The sequence below is a fragment of the Procambarus clarkii genome, chromosome 16 (genome assembly GCF_040958095.1).
Source record: "Procambarus clarkii isolate CNS0578487 chromosome 16, FALCON_Pclarkii_2.0, whole genome shotgun sequence".
Taxonomy (NCBI): domain Eukaryota; kingdom Metazoa; phylum Arthropoda; class Malacostraca; order Decapoda; family Cambaridae; genus Procambarus; species Procambarus clarkii.
The window spans coordinates 30,466,945-30,483,822 of record NC_091165.1 but is presented as its reverse complement, the minus strand read 5'-3'; the positions used below and the strand labels follow the sequence as shown (position 1 = coordinate 30,483,822).

The following is a 16,878-nucleotide window of genomic DNA, read 5'->3' as shown; positions in this document are numbered from 1 at the left end:
GTCCTCCAGGGTTGAGGTGGTCCTCGAGGGTTGAGGTGGTCCTCCAGGGTTGAGGTGGTCCTCGAGGGTTGAGGTGGACCTCCAGGGTTGAGGTGGTCCTCGAGGGTTGAGGTGGTCCTCCAGGGTTGAGGTGGTCCTCCAGGTTTGAGGTGGTCCTCCAGGGTTGAGGTTGACCTCCAGGGTTGAGGTGGTCCTCCAGGGTTGAGGTGGTCCTCCAGGGTTGAGGTGGACCTCCAGGTTTGAGGTGGTCCTCCAGGGTTGAGGTGGTCCTCCAGGTTTGAGGTGGTCCTCCAGGGTTGAGGTTGACCTCCAGGGTTGAGGTGGTCCTCCAGGGTTGAGGTGGTCCTCCAGGGTTGAGGTGGTCCTCCAGGTTTGAGGTGGTCCTCCAGGGTTGAGGTTGACCTCCAGGGTTGAGGTGGTCCTCCAGGGTTGAGGTGGTCCTCCAGGGATGAGGTGGTCCTCCAGGGTTGAGGTGGCCCTCCAGGGTTGAGGTGGACCTCCAGGGTTGAGGTGGTCCTCCAGGGTTGAGGTGGTCCTCCAGGTTTGAGGTGGTCCTCCAGGTTTGAGGTGGTCCTCCAGGGTTGAGGAGGTCCTCGAGGGTTGAGGTGGTCCTCCAGGGTTGAGGTGGTCCTCCAGGGTTGAGGTGGTCCTCCAGGGTTGAGGAGGTCCTCGAGGGTTGAGGTGGTCCTCGAGGGTTGAGGTGGTCCTCCAGGGTTGAGGTGGTCCTCGAGGGTTGAGGTGGTCCTCCAGGGTTGAGGTGGTCCTCGAGGGTTGAGGTGGTCCTCCAGGGTTGAGGTGGTCCTCCAGGGATGAGGTGGTACTCCAGGGTTGAGGTGGTCCTCGAGGGTTGAGGTGGTCCTCCAGGGTTGAGGTGGTCCTCCAGGGTTGAGGTGGTCCTCGAGGGTTGAGGTGGACCTCCAGGGTTGAGGTGGTCCTCGAGGGTTGAGGTGGTCCTCCAGGGTTGAGGTGGTCCTCCAGGGTTGAGGTGGTCCTCGAGGGTTGAGGTGGTCCTCCAGGGTTGAGGTGGTCCTCCAGGGATGAGGTGGTCCTCCAGGATTGAGGTGGTCCTCCAGGGTTGAGGTGGACCTCCAGGGTTGAGGTGAACCTCCAGGGATGAGGTGGTCCTCCAGGGTTGAGGTGGTTCTCGAGGGTTGAGGTGGTCCTTCAGGGTTGAGGTGGTCCTCCAGGGTTGAGGTGGTCCTCCAGGGTTGAGGAGGTCCTCGAGGGTTGAGGTGGTCCTCCAGGGTTGAGGTGGTCCTCCAGGGTTGAGGTGGTCCTCGAGGGTTGAGGTGGTCCTCCAGGGTTGAGGTGGTCCTCCAGGGTTGAGGAGGTCCTCGAGGGTTGAGGAGGTCCTCGAGGGTTGAGGTGGTCCTCCAGGGTTGAGGTGGTCCTCGAGGGTTGAGGTGGTCCTCCAGGGTTGAGGTGGTCCTCGAGGGTTGAGGTGGTCCTCCAGGGTTGAGGTGGTCCTCCAGGGATGAGGTGGTACTCCAGGGTTGAGGTGGTCCTCGAGGGTTGAGGTGGTCCTCCAGGGTTGAGGTGGTCCTCCAGGGTTGAGGTGGACCTCCAGGGTTAAGGTGGTCCTCGAGGGTTGAGGTGGTCTTCCAGGGTTGAGGTGGTCCTCCAGGGTTGAGGTGGTCCTCCAGGGTTGAGGTGGTCCTCCAGGGATGAGGTGGTCCTCCAGGGTTGAGGTGGTCCTCCAGGGTTGAGGCGGTCCTCCAGGGTTGAGGTGGACCTCCAGGGTTGAGGTGGTCCTCCAGGGTTGAGGTGGTCCTCCAGGGTTGAGGTGGTCCTCCAGGGTTTAGGTGGACCTCCAGGGTTGAGGTGGACCTCCAGGGATGAGGTGGTCCTTTAGGGTTGAGGTGGTCCTCGAGGGTTGAGGTGGTCCTTCAGGGTTGAGGTGGACCTCCAGGGTTGAGGTGGACTTCCAGGGATGAGGACCTCCAGGGATGAGGTGGTCCTCCAGGGTTGAGGTGGTCCTCGAAGGTTAAGGTGGACCTCCAGGGTTGAGGTGGTCCTCCAGGGTTGAGGTGGACTTCCAGGAATGAGGAGGACCTCCAGGGATGAGGTGGTCCTCCAGGGTTGAGGTGGTCCTCGAGGGTTGAGGTGGACCTCCAGGGTTGAGGTGGTCCTCCAGGGTTGAGGTGGACTTCCAGGGATGAGGAGGACCTCCAGGGATGAGGTGGTCCTCCAGGGTTGAGGTGGTCCTCGAGGGTTGAGGTGGACCTCCAGGGTTGAGGTGGCCCTATAGGGTTGAGGTGGACTTCCAGGGATGAGGAGGACCTCCAGGGATGAAGTGGTCCTCGAGGGTTGAGGTGGTCTTCGAGGGTTGAGGTGGACCTCCAGGGTTGAGGTGGTCCTATAGGGTTGAGGTGGACTTCCAGGGATGAGGAGGACCTCCAGGGATGAGGTGGTCCTCGAGGGTTGAGGTGGTCCTCCAGGGTTGAGGTGGTCCTCCAGGGTTGAGGTGGTCCTCCAGGGTTGAGGTGGTCCTATAGGGTTGAGGTGGACTTCCAGGGATGAGGAGGACCTCCAGGGTTGAGGTGGTCCTCGAGGGTTGAGGTCCTCGAGGGTTGAGGTGGTCCTCGAGGGTTGAGGAGGTCCTTGAGGGTTGAGGAGGTCCTCGAGGGTTGAGGTGGTCCTCGAGGATTGAGGTCCTCGAAGGTTGAGGAGGTCCTCGAGGGTTGAGGTGGTCCTCGAGGGTTGAGGAGGTCCTCGAGGGTTGAGGTGGTCCTCGAGGGCTGAGGTGGTCCTCGAGGGTTGAGGTGGTCCTCGAGGGTTGAGGAGGTCCTTGAGGGTTGAGGAGGTCCTCGAGGGTTGAGGTGGTCCTCGAGGGTTGAGGAGGTCCTCGAGGGTTGAGGTGGTCCTCGAGGGTTGAGGTGGTCCTCGAGGGTTGAGGTGGTCCTCGAGGGTTGAGGTGGTCCTACTATTAATGGACACTGCGACCTGTTGAGTGGGTGTCAGCTGGGCGCTTGACCCTGGGTATGACTTGTCTCGTATACATATTGTAAAAAGATCTTTGAAAAATGTATCCGTGTTTATGTACATACATTAGAACTAATTTGATTTAATCGATGATTGATTGATGAAGATTAAGCAACCCACAAGGTGGCACGGGCATGAATAGCCCGTAAGTGGTGGCCCCTTTTGAGCCATTAACAGTATCAAGAGCTGGTACTGGAGATCTATGGAGGTGCGACCGCACCCTGCGTGACGGAAGATGTCTCCCCCGTCTTGATTTAATCAATTGATTGATTGATGAAGATTAAGCCACCCAAAAGGTGGCACGGGCATGAATAGCCCGTAAGTGGTGGCCCTTTTGAGCCATTACTAGTAACAAGAGCTGATACTGGAGATTTGTGGAGGAGCGACTGCACCCTACGTGACTCGAGATGTCTCCCGTGTTGATTTAATCTACATAAGAATGCTTTTATACTAAGACCTTTAGTGTCGGAAAATCCGACACCAATTACTAATATCATGCAATTGCAGATAATATTGCTGCATTGTATACACAAATTAACCCATAGAAAATGTAGCTTCTAGTGGAATTTTCCGTCAATAGAAAACGGGATATCATTGCCACATACTATTATAAATTCACCAGCTATTCTGCTGGGAATTATTCTTAAATACATTAGCCTTTGGACTTTACCATCGAAAAAACATCTCATTTTAATTAACTTAATTATCAGTATTAAAATAAAGTAAATGTGACCCTTCTATCAGTTACTGATATCTGGACAATGTAAGCCAGTAGAGTCAGTAGTAGGGAGTGGTCAGCCATTGTTGTTTAGACCAGAGGCACACGGGAGTAAACACCTCCTATCAATTCTCTTGGACGAAGTGTTATGGAAACCAAAGGTCTTCCATCATCAACACGCTGTAATCAGTCACAAGGGAAGTGTTCTGCCGAAACCCGTTTATCTAATCATTTTTGGCCATTAATGTCAGTGGATAGGGCGAACCGGTTAAAATGCGAACAGCCTCTTAAAAAAAGGTAATTAAGCCTTGGTCTTTATGATTCATTATACAGTGTTTTCTCTGATATAGCTGTCATATATTAGGATTCTGGCTTTTAGCTAGCGCCCTTTTGACAGGTCAAGAAGAGGAAGCAAGCTTGGTACATCAGTTACTGGGTGATGGAAGCTGCCTCACAGAGGATAATTTGGTGTCTACATCCTAGTTATATCTGGTGGACTAAGCCTGCTGTATAATAAGATAAGGAACCTCTTCAATGTATACTAATATATGTAGTTTAATATTGTAGTTTGATTGGCTGCATATATATAAATTCAATATAACCCCCCCCCCCTAATGTGTAAGGATAGATTTGTGAGATTATTGCATAAATACAATCCACTTATCATCATACAAATTGCTATCGGAATATATAAATTAATGTAAATATAAATTCTATATAAATTCATATAAATTAAATAAATATAAATCTCACAGGTCGGTTCCCACATTTAGGTATGTTACACCACCTAGCGAAACCTGCTAGGCAATGTACATCTCCATGGCTGAGGAGGTCCTATGATTAATGAACACTATGTTCAAGTGATGAGCAATATGGAATTGAATGGTTGTCTATTTGGTGATAAAAAGCAGTGCATTCTTGAATGACATCATACATTATAACACTAGAACATAAAGATTTCATATATATATATATATATATATATATATATATATATATATATATATATGTATATATATATATATATATATATATATATATATATATATATATATATATATATATATATATATATATATATATATATATATATATATATATTCTCCCTTATTGTAGACCTTAACATCAATTGCACATTTCTTTCCGCCTTTTGAAGTGAGAGGATTAATTCATTAGATGTCCCGCCTCTCATTATTCTAATCGCCGAAGCTACGTGTATCTCTGAAGTCTATCCCCCAATACTTGGAAATTGATTTTCATCCTCACTTTCTCATTATTAATATGATTAATAGTTATGCACGATATGAATTTGTGAGCCCCTTGATGGACCTTAAATAGATAAAAGTAAAAATAGCCTAATTTCTTTTTTCAACACAATTTATACTTTAATCTCAATTATTATTAAGTTTTAGTCTAAATATCTTTTTTTCTCCCACACAAGTTCAAGTATGTTTATTGAGACAAGAAAGAAATGCATCTCAAAGGGATAGAGTAGCGTAGGCTATTTCTACCCCCCCCCCCCTTCTGCCACACCTTGCCCGAAACGCTATGTATAGGTATTAGTAGCTTCAGGTATTGTATGTACTAGCTCTATCTATAAATCCAACATTATGTTCGTAACTCATCATCTATGTATGTACTTTTACCTGAATAAAAATTTGGATTTTAAATTAGAAATTTGAATCTTAAGCTACACTATCTTTTTGAGATGTATTTCATTGCCTCAATAAAGTTCCTTGAACTTGAACACTTAGTTACTACCTACAGTTAGCACACTGGTTATATTTGGCTATAATTCATGGTAGCAGATCATTTTCAATGAAATATTTACACATCTCTTGAACATATGTTATAGGAATTCACGTATTTTTTCGCACTCCATCACAGTGACGGAGGGTGTGCGAATATTTATTTATTTATTTATTTATTTATTTATTTATTTATTTATTTATTTATTTATTTATTTACCTATATACAAGAAGGTACATTGGGTTTGTGAGAATACATAGCATAGTACAGTAATTGCACTCTTGTAAAGCCTAACTTGTATAGTATATATAAACTGACAGCCTGTCCTCTGACACAATACATGAATAATTTTGTTGACACAGTTTACATTTGGTCAGGTCTACATCAGCAGATAATGAGAATTCCCAGAGATACTTGTATCCGAGTCTAAGCCGAGCTGTAGTAACATCTAGGTGTCTGCTGATTTTATTGGATGATCCATAGACTTGTATTCCCCTAATTGTGCTTGCGCTCTTTCGGCCCGCCTCTCAACAGTCAGTCATTCAATTTTTTTTTCTCGCACACCCAAGAAGCAGCCCATAACAGCTGTCTAATTATAACTCAGGTGCCTATTTACTGCTGCTAGCTAACAGGGGCATCAGGGTGAGAGAAACTCTGCCCATTCGGCCACGGCCGTGGATCCCCCAGTCCCTAAGATTACGAGTCTCGAGCGCTGTCCACTCAGCCACTGGCCCCCCCTGTGTGTACCTCCTCTTGCATGATAGTAGGATGATAAGTTTATCATCCTAATTACTGGTGTTGATTTCACGTCATGTCCTTCCCCCTCTGTTTCTAATCTCATCCAGCGTTGTGAGGTGTAGTGACCTTAACGTAGCGCCACCACTCATGTCTGGTGTGTAGGGGATGGCAACTGGTGGTTGGTTGGTATATAATATTAGGCTCCCGGTGGCACATCGGACTACCGGCTCACCATAGCCCGTGCTACTTGGAACTTGTTCCGAGTAGCTGAATCTATAACAACAACAACAACGGTGGCACATCGTGCACCGCTCCTGTGCCAGGTAAGTCCACCACGGGCTCACCATAGCCCGTGCTACTTAGAACTTTTTGTTCGGATTGCCCTAAACGCAGTGTGTATTAGCGGCTTTAGGTAGTGTATGTATTAGCTCAATCTATAAATCCAACATTATGTTTGTAACTCGTCTTCTATGAATGTACTTTTACCTGAATACACATTTGAATTTGAGTAGCTGAATCTAAAACAATAACAATGGTGGCTTTGTTGTTGTTGTTTAAGATTCGCTACTTGGAACAAAAAGTTCCAAGTAGCACGGGCTATGGTGAGCCCGTAGTGGACTTACAATGGTGGCACCTCTCCCTTGCCAGGTAAGTACGATGGGCTCACCATAGCCCGTGCTGCTCGGAACGTTTTATTTCGAGTAGCTGAATCTAAAACATTAGAGTAGTACAGTAGAGTTCGTTTTAGAGTCACAATCGAGAATTCCGGGATCAAATCTCATGCGGGACAGAAATGGTTGGGCGCATTCCCTATCACCTAATGCCCCTGTCCACCTAACAGTAAATAGGAACTCAGGAGTGAGTCACTTTGTTGTGGGGGTTGCATCCCAGGAAGGTCAGTAATTCTTCCCAGTGTGGGGATGGGGGGAACCTCGATATAAGCCTAACTTGTATAGTATGTATGGAGTATATATAAACTGACAGCCTGTCCTCTGACACATTACGGGCTATTCATGCCCGTGCCACCTCTTGGGTGGCTTAATCTTTATCAATCATCCTCTGACAATACATGAATATATTTTCATTGGTGCGGTGGTCACGGTACTGTGTACGTTTAGCGGGTGATCCTGAACGGCATGGGTTCGAATCCTGGCCGGGTCAAATAGCGTTCTTAGTGATCTATGGCTTGCGCGTTCATGCAGCTTTCTCACATATAAACAAATGAACAAATCCACAAGGGCCGTGACGAGGATTTGAAGCTACGTCCGTATGGTGTTTTTAAATCTTGTTATCTGTATCTTTTGCTACCCAGTCTCCCAATCTTTATGTACCCATTCTGAACATCTTTACCATTGTGATCATTGCTGTCTTTTATGTGCTGCCAATCTGCTGTATGGTGTCTATTAATCTTGTTTAAATTACTAATCAAGCTGTCAATGTAATCAATCAGAGCTTTAATATAACAATGTGCTTTAAAATACTTACTTATCTCTCTCATCTCATTTTTCTCTTGTAATGTATCTTTCATTTATCAATTCTGATTGAACTTACCTACTTAAAATTATCTGCTAGATTAAGGACCTGCCCGAAACGCTGCGCGTACTAGTGGCTTTACAAGAATGTAAATACTGTACTACCCAATGTATTCTCACAAACCCAATGTACCTTCTTGTATATATATAAATAAAATAAAATAAAAATAAAATAAGAATTGAAACCAGAAATTCACTGAATTTCTTTATGAGCGGGCACCCAAGTCTGGTGTGTGTGGGGGTTGACAATAGTGGTGCAGGTATATGAGCGGGCACCCAAGTCTGGTGTGTGGGGGTTGACAATGGTGGTGCAGGTATATGAGCGGGCACCCAAGTCTGGTGTGTGGGGGTTGACAATGGTGGTGCAGGTATATGAGCGGGCACCCAAGTCTGGTGTGTGGGGGTTGACAATGGTGGTGCAGGTATATGAGCGGGCACCCAAGTCTGGTGTGTGTGGGTTGACAATGGTGGTGCAGGTATATGAGCGGGCACCCAAGTCTGGTGTGTGTGGGGGTTGACAATGGTGGTGCAGGTATATGAGCGGGCACCCAAGTCTGGTGTGTGTGGGTTGACAATGGTGGTGCAGGTATATGAGCGGGCACCCAAGTCTGGTGTGTGTGGGGGTTGACAATGGTGGTGCAGGTATATGAGCGGGCACCCAAGTCTGGTGTGTGGGGGTTGACAATGGTGGTGCAGGTATATGAGCGGGCACCCAAGTCTGGTGTGTGGGGGTTGACAATGGTGGTGCAGGTATATGAGCGGGCACCCAAGTCTGGTGTGTGTGGGTTGACAATAGTGGTGCAGGTATATGAGCGGGCACCCAAGTCTGGTGTGTGTGGGGGTTGACAATGGTGGTGCAGGTATATGAGCGGGCACCCAAGTCTGGTGTGTGTGGGGGTTGACAATAGTGGTGCAGGTATATGAGCGGGCACCCAAGTCTGGTGTGTGTGGGGGTTGACAATGGTGGTGCAGGTATATGAGCGGGCACCCAAGTCTGGTGTGTGGGGGTTGACAATGGTGGTGCAGGTATATGAGCGGGCACCCAAGTCTGGTGTGTGTGGGGGTTGACAATGGTGGTGCAGGTATATGAGCGGGCACCCAAGTCTGGTGTGTGGGGGTTGACAATAGTGGTGCAGGTATATGAGCGGGCACCCAAGTCTGGTGTGTGTGGGGGTTGACAATGGTGGTGCAGGTATATGAGCGGGCACCCAAGTCTGGTGTGTGGGGGTTGACAATGGTGGTGCAGGTATATGAGCGGGCACCCAAGTCTGGTGTGTGTGGGGGTTGACAATGGTGGTGCAGGTATATGAGCGGGCACCCAAGTCTGGTGTGTGTGGGTTGACAATGGTGGTGCAGGTATATGAGCGGGCACCCAAGTCTGGTGTGTGGGGGTTGACAATAGTGGTGCAGGTATATGAGCGGGCACCCAAGTCTGGTGTGTGTGGGGGTTGACAATAGTGGTGCAGGTATATGAGCGGGCACCCAAGTCTGGTGTGTGTGGGTTGACAATGGTGGTGCAGGTATATGAGCGGGCACCCAAGTCTGGTGTGTGTGGGTTGACAATGGTGGTGCAGGTATATGAGCGGGCACCCAAGTCTGGGGTGTGTGGGTTGACAATGGTGGTGCAGGTATATGAGCGGGCACCCAAGTCTGGTGTGTGTGGGTTGACAATGGTGGTGCAGGTATATGAGCGGGCACCCAAGTCTGGTGTGTGTGGGTTGACAATGGTGGTGCAGGTATATGAGCGGGCACCCAAGTCTGGTGTGTGGGGGTTGACAATGGTGGTGCAGGTATATGAGCGGGCACCCAAGTCTGGTGTGTGTGGGTTGACAATGGTGGTGCAGGTATATGAGCGGGCACCCAAGTCTGGTGTGTGTGGGTTGACAATAGTGGTGCAGGTATATGAGCGGGCACCCAAGTCTGGTGTGTGTGGGGGTTGACAATAGTGGTGCAGGTATATGAGCGGGCACCCAAGTCTGGTGTGTGTGGGTTGACAATGGTGGTGCAGGTATATGAGCGGGCACCCAAGTCTGGTGTGTGGGGGTTGACAATGGTGGTGCAGGTATATGAGCGGGCACCCAAGTCTGGTGTGTGTGGGTTGACAATGGTGGTGCAGGTATATGAGCGGGCACCCAAGTCTGGTGTGTGGGGGTTGACAATAGTGGTGCAGGTATATGAGCGGGCACCCAAGTCTGGTGTGTGTGGGGGTTGACAATAGTGGTGCAGGTATATGAGCGGGCACCCAAGTCTGGTGTGTGTGGGGGTTGACAATAGTGGTGCAGGTATATGAGCGGGCACCCAAGTCTGGTGTGTGGGGGTTGACAATGGTGGTGCAGGTATATGAGCGGGCACCCAAGTCTGGTGTGTGGGGGTTGACAATGGTGGTGCAGGTATATGAGCGGGCACCCAAGTCTGGTGTGTGGGGGTTGACAATGGTGGTGCAGGTATATGAGCGGGCACCCAAGTCTGGTGTGTGGGGGTTGACAATGGTGGTGCAGGTATATGAGCGGGCACCCAAGTCTGGTGTGTGGGGGTTGACAATAGTGGTGCAGGTATATGAGCGGGCACCCAAGTCTGGTGTGTGTGGGGGTTGACAATAGTGGTGCAGGTATATGAGCGGGCACCCAAGTCTGGTGTGTGGGGGTTGACAATAGTGGTGCTGGTATATGAGCGGGCACCCAAGTCTGGTGTGTGGGGGTTGACAATAGTGGTGCAGGTATATGAGCGGGCACCCAAGTCTGGTGTGTGGGGGTTGACAATGGTGGTGCAGGTATATGAGCGGGCACCCAAGTCTGGTGTGTGGGGGTTGACAATAGTGGTGCAGGTATATGAGCGGGCACCCAAGTCTGGTGTGTGGGGGTTGACAATAGTGGTGCAGGTATATGAGCGGGCACCCAAGTCTGGTGTGTGTGGGGGTTGACAATGGTGGTGCAGGTATATGAGCGGGCACCCAAGTCTGGTGTGTGGGGGTTGACAATGGTGGTGCAGGTATATGAGCGGGCACCCAAGTCTGGTGTGTGGGGGTTGACAATAGTGGTGCAGGTATATGAGCGGGCACCCAAGTCTGGTGTGTGTGGGGGTTGACAATGGTGGTGCAGGTATATGAGCGGGCACCCAAGTCTGGTGTGTGGGGGTTGACAATGGTGGTGCAGGTATATGAGCGGGCACCCAAGTCTGGTGTGTGGGGGTTGACAATGGTGGTGCAGGTATATGAGCGGGCACCCAAGTCTGGTGTGTGGGGGTTGACAATGGTGGTGCAGGTATATGAGCGGGCACCCAAGTCTGGTGTGTGGGGGTTGACAATAGTGGTGCAGGTATATGAGCGGGCACCCAAGTCTGGTGTGTGTGGGGGTTGACAATAGTGGTGCAGGTATATGAGCGGGCACCCAAGTCTGGTGTGTGGGGGTTGACAATAGTGGTGCAGGTATATGAGCGGGCACCCAAGTCTGGTGTGTGGGGGTTGACAATAGTGGTGCAGGTATATGAGCGGGCACCCAAGTCTGGTGTGTGGGGGTTGGGAACTGGCAGGTGTCCGGACAGTTGTGTACCTCTCGCTTATCGATCGATTACGTTGTCATGGCAACCATTTCTCCAAATCAGTAACTAAAGTATTTGCACACACATATTAGCATCAAGAAATCTACATATAATTCCAAATTTCAGAACTTTATATTGAAATACTAATTTTATTCATAACTAACGGCAGGAGTTAGTAAAAATAAATGCAGGCGTGAGTTGAGAGTGCGCACAGCGGGTGTGTTGAGCGTGGAGAGCGGGCACCAGCTGACAACAAGAGGAGACCGGCGGCCGCTCGGTTGCCTGCTGCAACACTTACTAACACAACTCTCCACTAACAACTCTCAGGTACGTGGTTCACCAACCTGCACAACCCTGATGTTATCATCCACCACCTGGCTCACTCTGGCCAGGGAACGCGACGGCCAAGTGTAGAAACTGGACGGTGGTTGTGGCGCGTCGTCTGACATAGTAAAGAGTTGTATTGATCTCCGTCACACTGCGTCCGTTCGTGTGGCTCTCCCCACCCCGGAGCCCGCCGCCTCTCTGGCCTCCCCCGCGGCCTCCTCTGGTCTCCTCTGGTCTCCAGGTAGTGTTGTAGGGGGCATGGTTGGTGGTGTGGGCGTGGAGGGTAGTTAGGGCGGGGTGGAGGGTAGTTAGGGCGGTGTGGAGGGGGGCGGAGGGCCGGGCCAGCAGGGGAAGGCGGGGGGCGGCGCGGCACCCAACACAACTGACTGTGAACCACCACACACCCGGCTCTCGCCCCCCCCCCTCTCTCTCACCTCCCTATGGGTTTGTAAACTACAAACACCGATTGTTTATGTTTGTCTTGCTTGTGTTTACTTGTTACTGGCTCATAGTCACTACTGAGACGTGTGTCATGTGTGTGTGTCTGTGTGTGTCATGTGAGTGTGTGTCGTGTGTGTGTGTGTGTCATGTGTGTGTGTGTGTCATGTGTGTGTGTGTGTCATGTGTGTGTGTGTCATGTGTGTGTCTGTGTCATGTGTGTGTGTGTGTGTCATGTGTGTGTGTGTGTCATGTGTGTGTCTGTGTCATGTGTCTGTGTGTGTCATGTGTGTGTCTGTGTCATGTGTCTGTGTCATGTGTCTGTGTGTGTCATGTGTCTTGGCGCCTCCAAGTCCACTACACGCAACTGGCGAACACTCCAGGTTTGAACTGTTGTTTACTCCAGGTGATGTTGACAGGCATCCCAGGGGGGGGGGGAGTCCAGGTGATGTTGACAGGCATCCCAGGGGGGGGGGGGGAGTCCAGGTGATGTTGACAGGCATCCCAGGGGGGGGGGGGAGTCCAGGTGATGTTGACAGGCATCCCAGGGGGGGGGGGAGTCCAGGTGATGTTGACAGGCATCCCAGGGGGGGGGGGGGAGTCTAGGTGATGTTGACAGGCATCCCAGGGGGGTGAGTCCAGGTGATGTTGACAGGCATCCCAGGGGGGGTGAGTCTAGGTGATGTTGACAGGCATCCCAGGGGGGGGGTGAGTCTAGGTGATGTTGACAGGCATCCCAGGGGGGTGAGTCCAGGTGATGTTGACAGGCATCCCAGGGGGGGGAGTCCAGGTGATGTTGACAGGCATCCCAGGGGGGGTGAGTCTAGGTGATGTTGACAGGCATCCCAGGGGGGTGAGTCCAGGTGATGTTGACAGGCATCCCAGGGGGGGGGGAGTCCAGGTGATGTTGACAGGCATCCCAGGGGGGGTGAGTCTAGGTGATGTTGACAGGCATCCCAGGGGGGGTGAGTCTAGGTGATGTTGACAGGCATCCCAGGGGGGTGAGTCCAGGTGATGTTGACAGGCATCCCAGGGGGGGGGGGAGTCCAGGTGATGTTGACAGGCATCCCAGGGGGTGAGTCTAGGTGATGTTGACAGGCATCCCAGGGGGTGAGTCTAGGTGATGTTGACAGGCATCCCAGGGGGGGTGAGTCCAGGTGATGTTGACAGGCATCCCAGGGGGGGGGGGGGTGAGTCTAGGTGATGTTGACAGGCATCCCAGGGGGGTGAGTCCAGGTGATGCTGACAGGCATCCCAGGGGGAGGGGGGAGTCCAGGTGATGTTGACAGGCATCCCAGGGGGGGGGGAGTCCAGGTGATGTTGACAGGCATCCCAGGGGGGAGTCCAGGTGATGTTGACAGGCATCCCGGGGGGGGGGGGGGTCCAGGTGATGTTGACAGGCATCCCAGAGGGGGGGAGTCCAGGTGATGTTGACAGGCATCCCAAGGGGGTGAGTCCATGTGATGTTGACAGGCATCCCAGGGGGGTGAGTCCAAGTGATGTTGACAGGCATCCCGGGGGGAGTCTAGGTGATGTTGACAGGCATCCTAGGGGGGGGGGGGAGTCCAGGTGATGTTGACAGGCATCCCGGGGGGGGGGGTTCAGGTGATGTTGACAGGCATCCCAGGGAGAGTCCAGGTGATGTTGACAGGCATCCCAGGGAGAGTCCAGGTGATGTTGACAGGCATCCCAGGGGGGGAGTCCAGGTGATGTTGACAGGCATCCCAGGGGGGTGAGTCCAGGTGATGTTGACAGGCATCCCAGGGGGGGGGAGTCCATGTGATGTTGACAGGCATCCCAAGGGGGTGAGTCCATGTGATGTTGACAGGCATCCCAGGGGGTGAGTCCATGTGATGTTGACAGGCATTCCGGGGGGAGTCTAGGTGATGTTGACAGGCATCCCAGGGGGGGGGAAGTCCGGGTGATGTTGACAGGCATCCCAGGGGGGGGAGTCCAGGTGATGTTGACAGGCATCCCAGGGGGGGGAGTCCAGGTGATGTTGACAGGCATCCGAGGGGGGGGGGGGAGTCCAGGTGATGTTGACAGGCATCCCGGGGGGAGTCCAGGTGATGTTGACAGGCATCCCGGGGGGAGTCCAGGTGATGTTGACAGGCATCCCGGGGGGAGTCCAGGTGATGTTGACAGGCATCCCGGGGGGAGTCCAGGTGATGTTGACAGGCATCCCAGGGGGGGGGGGGGGAGTCCAGGTGATGTTGACAGGCATCCCAGGGGGGGGGGGAGTCCAGGTGATGTTGACAGGCATCCCAGGGGGGGTGAGTCTAGGTGATGTTGACAGGCATCCCAGGGGGTGAGTCCAGTTGATGTTGACAGGCATCCCAGGGGGGGGGGGAGTCCAGGTGATGTTGACAGGCATCTCAGGGGGGGGGAGGAGTCCAGGTGATGTTGACAGGCATCCCAGGGGGGGAGTCCAGGTGATGTTGACAGGCATCCCAGAGGGGGAGTCCAGGTGATGTTGACGGGCATCCCAGGGGGGGGGGGAGTCCAGGTGATGTTGACAGGCATCCCAGGGGGATGAGTTTGGGTGATGTTGACAGGCATTCCAGGGGGTGAGTCCGGGTGATGTTGACAGGCATCCCAGGGGGGGGGGGAGTCCGGGTGATGTTGACAGGTATCCCGGGGGGGGAGTCCGGGTGATGTTGACAGGCATCCCAGGGGGGGAGTCCAGGTGATGTTGACAGGCATCCCAGGGTAGGAGTCCAGGTGATGTTGACAGGCATCCCAGGGGGGAAAGTCCAGGTGATGTTGACAGGCATCCTGGGGGAGGGGGTCCAGGTGATGTTGACAGGCATCCCAGGGGGTGAGTCCAGGTGATGTTGACAGGCATCCCAGGGGGGGAGTCCAGGTGATGTTGACAGGCATCCCGGGGGAGGAGTCCAGGTGATGTTGACAGGCATCCCAGGGGGGGGAGTCCGGGTGATGTTGACAGGCATCCCAGGGGGGGGGAGTCCAGGTGATGTTGACAGGCATCCCAGGGGGGGGAGTCCAGGTGATGTTGACAGGCATCCCAGGGGAGGAGTCCAGGTGATGTTGACAGGCATCCCAGGGGAGGAGTCCAGGTGATATTGACAGGCATCCCAGGGGAGGAGTCCAGGTGATGTTGACAGGCATCCCAGGGGGGGGGAGTCCAGGTGATGTTGACAGGCATCCCAGGGGGGTGATGTTGACAGGCATCCCGGGGGAGGAGTCCAGGTGATGTTGACAGGCATCCCGGGGGAGGAGTCCAGGTGATGTTGACAGGCATCCCGGGGGAGGAGTCCAGGTGATGTTGACAAGCATCCCAGGGGAGGAGTCCAGGTGATGTTGACAGGCATCCCAGGGGAGGAGTCCAGGTGATGTTGACAGGCATCCCAGGGGGGTGAGTCCCGATGATGTTGACAGGCATCCCAGGGGGGGGGAGTCCAGGTGATGACAGGCATCCCAGGGGGGTGATGTTGACAGGCATCCCAGGGGGGGGGAGTCCAGGTGATGTTGACAGGCATCCCAGGGGGGTGATGTTGACAGGCATCCCAGGGGGGTGAGTCCCGGTGATGTTGACAGGCATCCCGGGGGAGGAGTCCAGGTGATGTTGACAGGCATCCCAGGGGGGGGGAGTCCAGGTGATGTTGACAGGCATCCCAGGGGGGGGGAGTCCAGGTGATGTTGACAGGCATCCCAGGGGGGAAGTTCAGGTGATGTTGACAGGCATCCCGGGGGAGGAGTCCAGGTTATGTTGACAAGCATCCAGGGGGGGTGAGTCCCGGTGATGTTGACAGGCATCCCGGGGGAGGAGTCCAGGTTATGTTGACAGGCATCCCAGGGGGGGAGTCCAGGTGATGTTGACAGGCATCTCAGGGCGGTGATGTTGACAGGCATCCCAGGGGGGTGAGTCCCGGTGATGTTGACAGGCATCCCGGGGGAGGAGTCCAGGTGATGTTGACAGGCATCCCAGGGGAGGAGTCCAGGTGATGTTGACAGGCATCCCAGGGGAGGAGTCCAGGTGATGTTGACAGGCATCCCAGGGGGGTGAGTCCCGGTGATGTTGACAGGCATCCCAGTGGGGGGGAGTCCAGGTGATGTTGACAGGCATCCCAGGGGAGGAGTCCAGGTGATGTTGACAGGCATCCCAGGGGGGGGAGTCCGGGTGATGTTGACAGGCATCCCAGGGGGGGGAGTCCGGGTGATGTTGACAGGCATCCCAGGGGGGGGGAGTCCGGGTGATGTTGACATTGTCTGCTGTTTGTCTGAAAATCTTTCTGCTTCTCTTTTCTCACTGCTTTGTAATTGTCTCTTGCTGCTCTGTATTGCTGGTAGGGTTTAGGGTTTGGCCTCTTCATAATCAATTCCATTTTTTTGGTCTTGTTCTTTGGCTCTCTTACAATTCTTGTTGAACTAATCCCGTTTTCTAGTTCCACATCTCTGTTTTGGTATAAATCTTTTTGTGCCTTCATCATATATATCAAAAAATGTCATACATCTCATTTACTTCCATGCTTGACAACAAATTTTTCCAATCAATTAAAGAACTTGCAAAGTTCCCCATAGTGATGCCGACAGTGTCCACTCCTGAAATCAAGTTTTCTAATGCCTTTTTCTCATTCTCTTTTAGATTATAACACATTTCATATTTAATTTCTTAAAGGGCATGGTCACAATTATTCAAGAGAGGAAGGTACTGGATGTCAAATATCGCTTCTTCCCTGGTGAATATCAAATGCAGTATTGATGGAACATCCCCTTCCCTCAGTCTCATGGCCTGTTTAACATGTTGGAACATTAATGTCTCTAGAATGAAGTATATGAATCTGCCTATAAAATTTCCTTCATTCTTGCTTTATAGGCTTCCCAGTCTATTGATTT

At 52.2% G+C, this 16,878-nt stretch overlaps 2 protein-coding genes across 3 annotated transcripts in view; one reads left to right on the top strand and one right to left on the bottom strand.

Moving 5' to 3' along the window:
* Positions 1–11,806, bottom strand: part of LOC123760165 (protein C3orf33) — a 69,798-nt gene extending 57,992 nt beyond the window's left edge. For both annotated transcript variants that reach the window (XM_069325420.1, XM_069325421.1), the window contains exon 1: positions 11,601–11,806. In XM_069325420.1, the coding sequence (XP_069181521.1) occupies positions 11,601–11,705 (105 nt within the window). In that variant the 5' untranslated portion in view covers positions 11,706–11,806. The remainder of the gene's footprint in view (positions 1–11,600) is intronic.
* The window catches only part of LOC123760107 (uncharacterized), a 31,546-nt gene continuing 25,970 nt past the window's right edge, over positions 11,303–16,878 (top strand). The window contains 1 exon segment of the mRNA XM_069325419.1: positions 11,303–11,583. The gene's annotated coding sequence lies outside the window, so the exon portion shown is untranslated.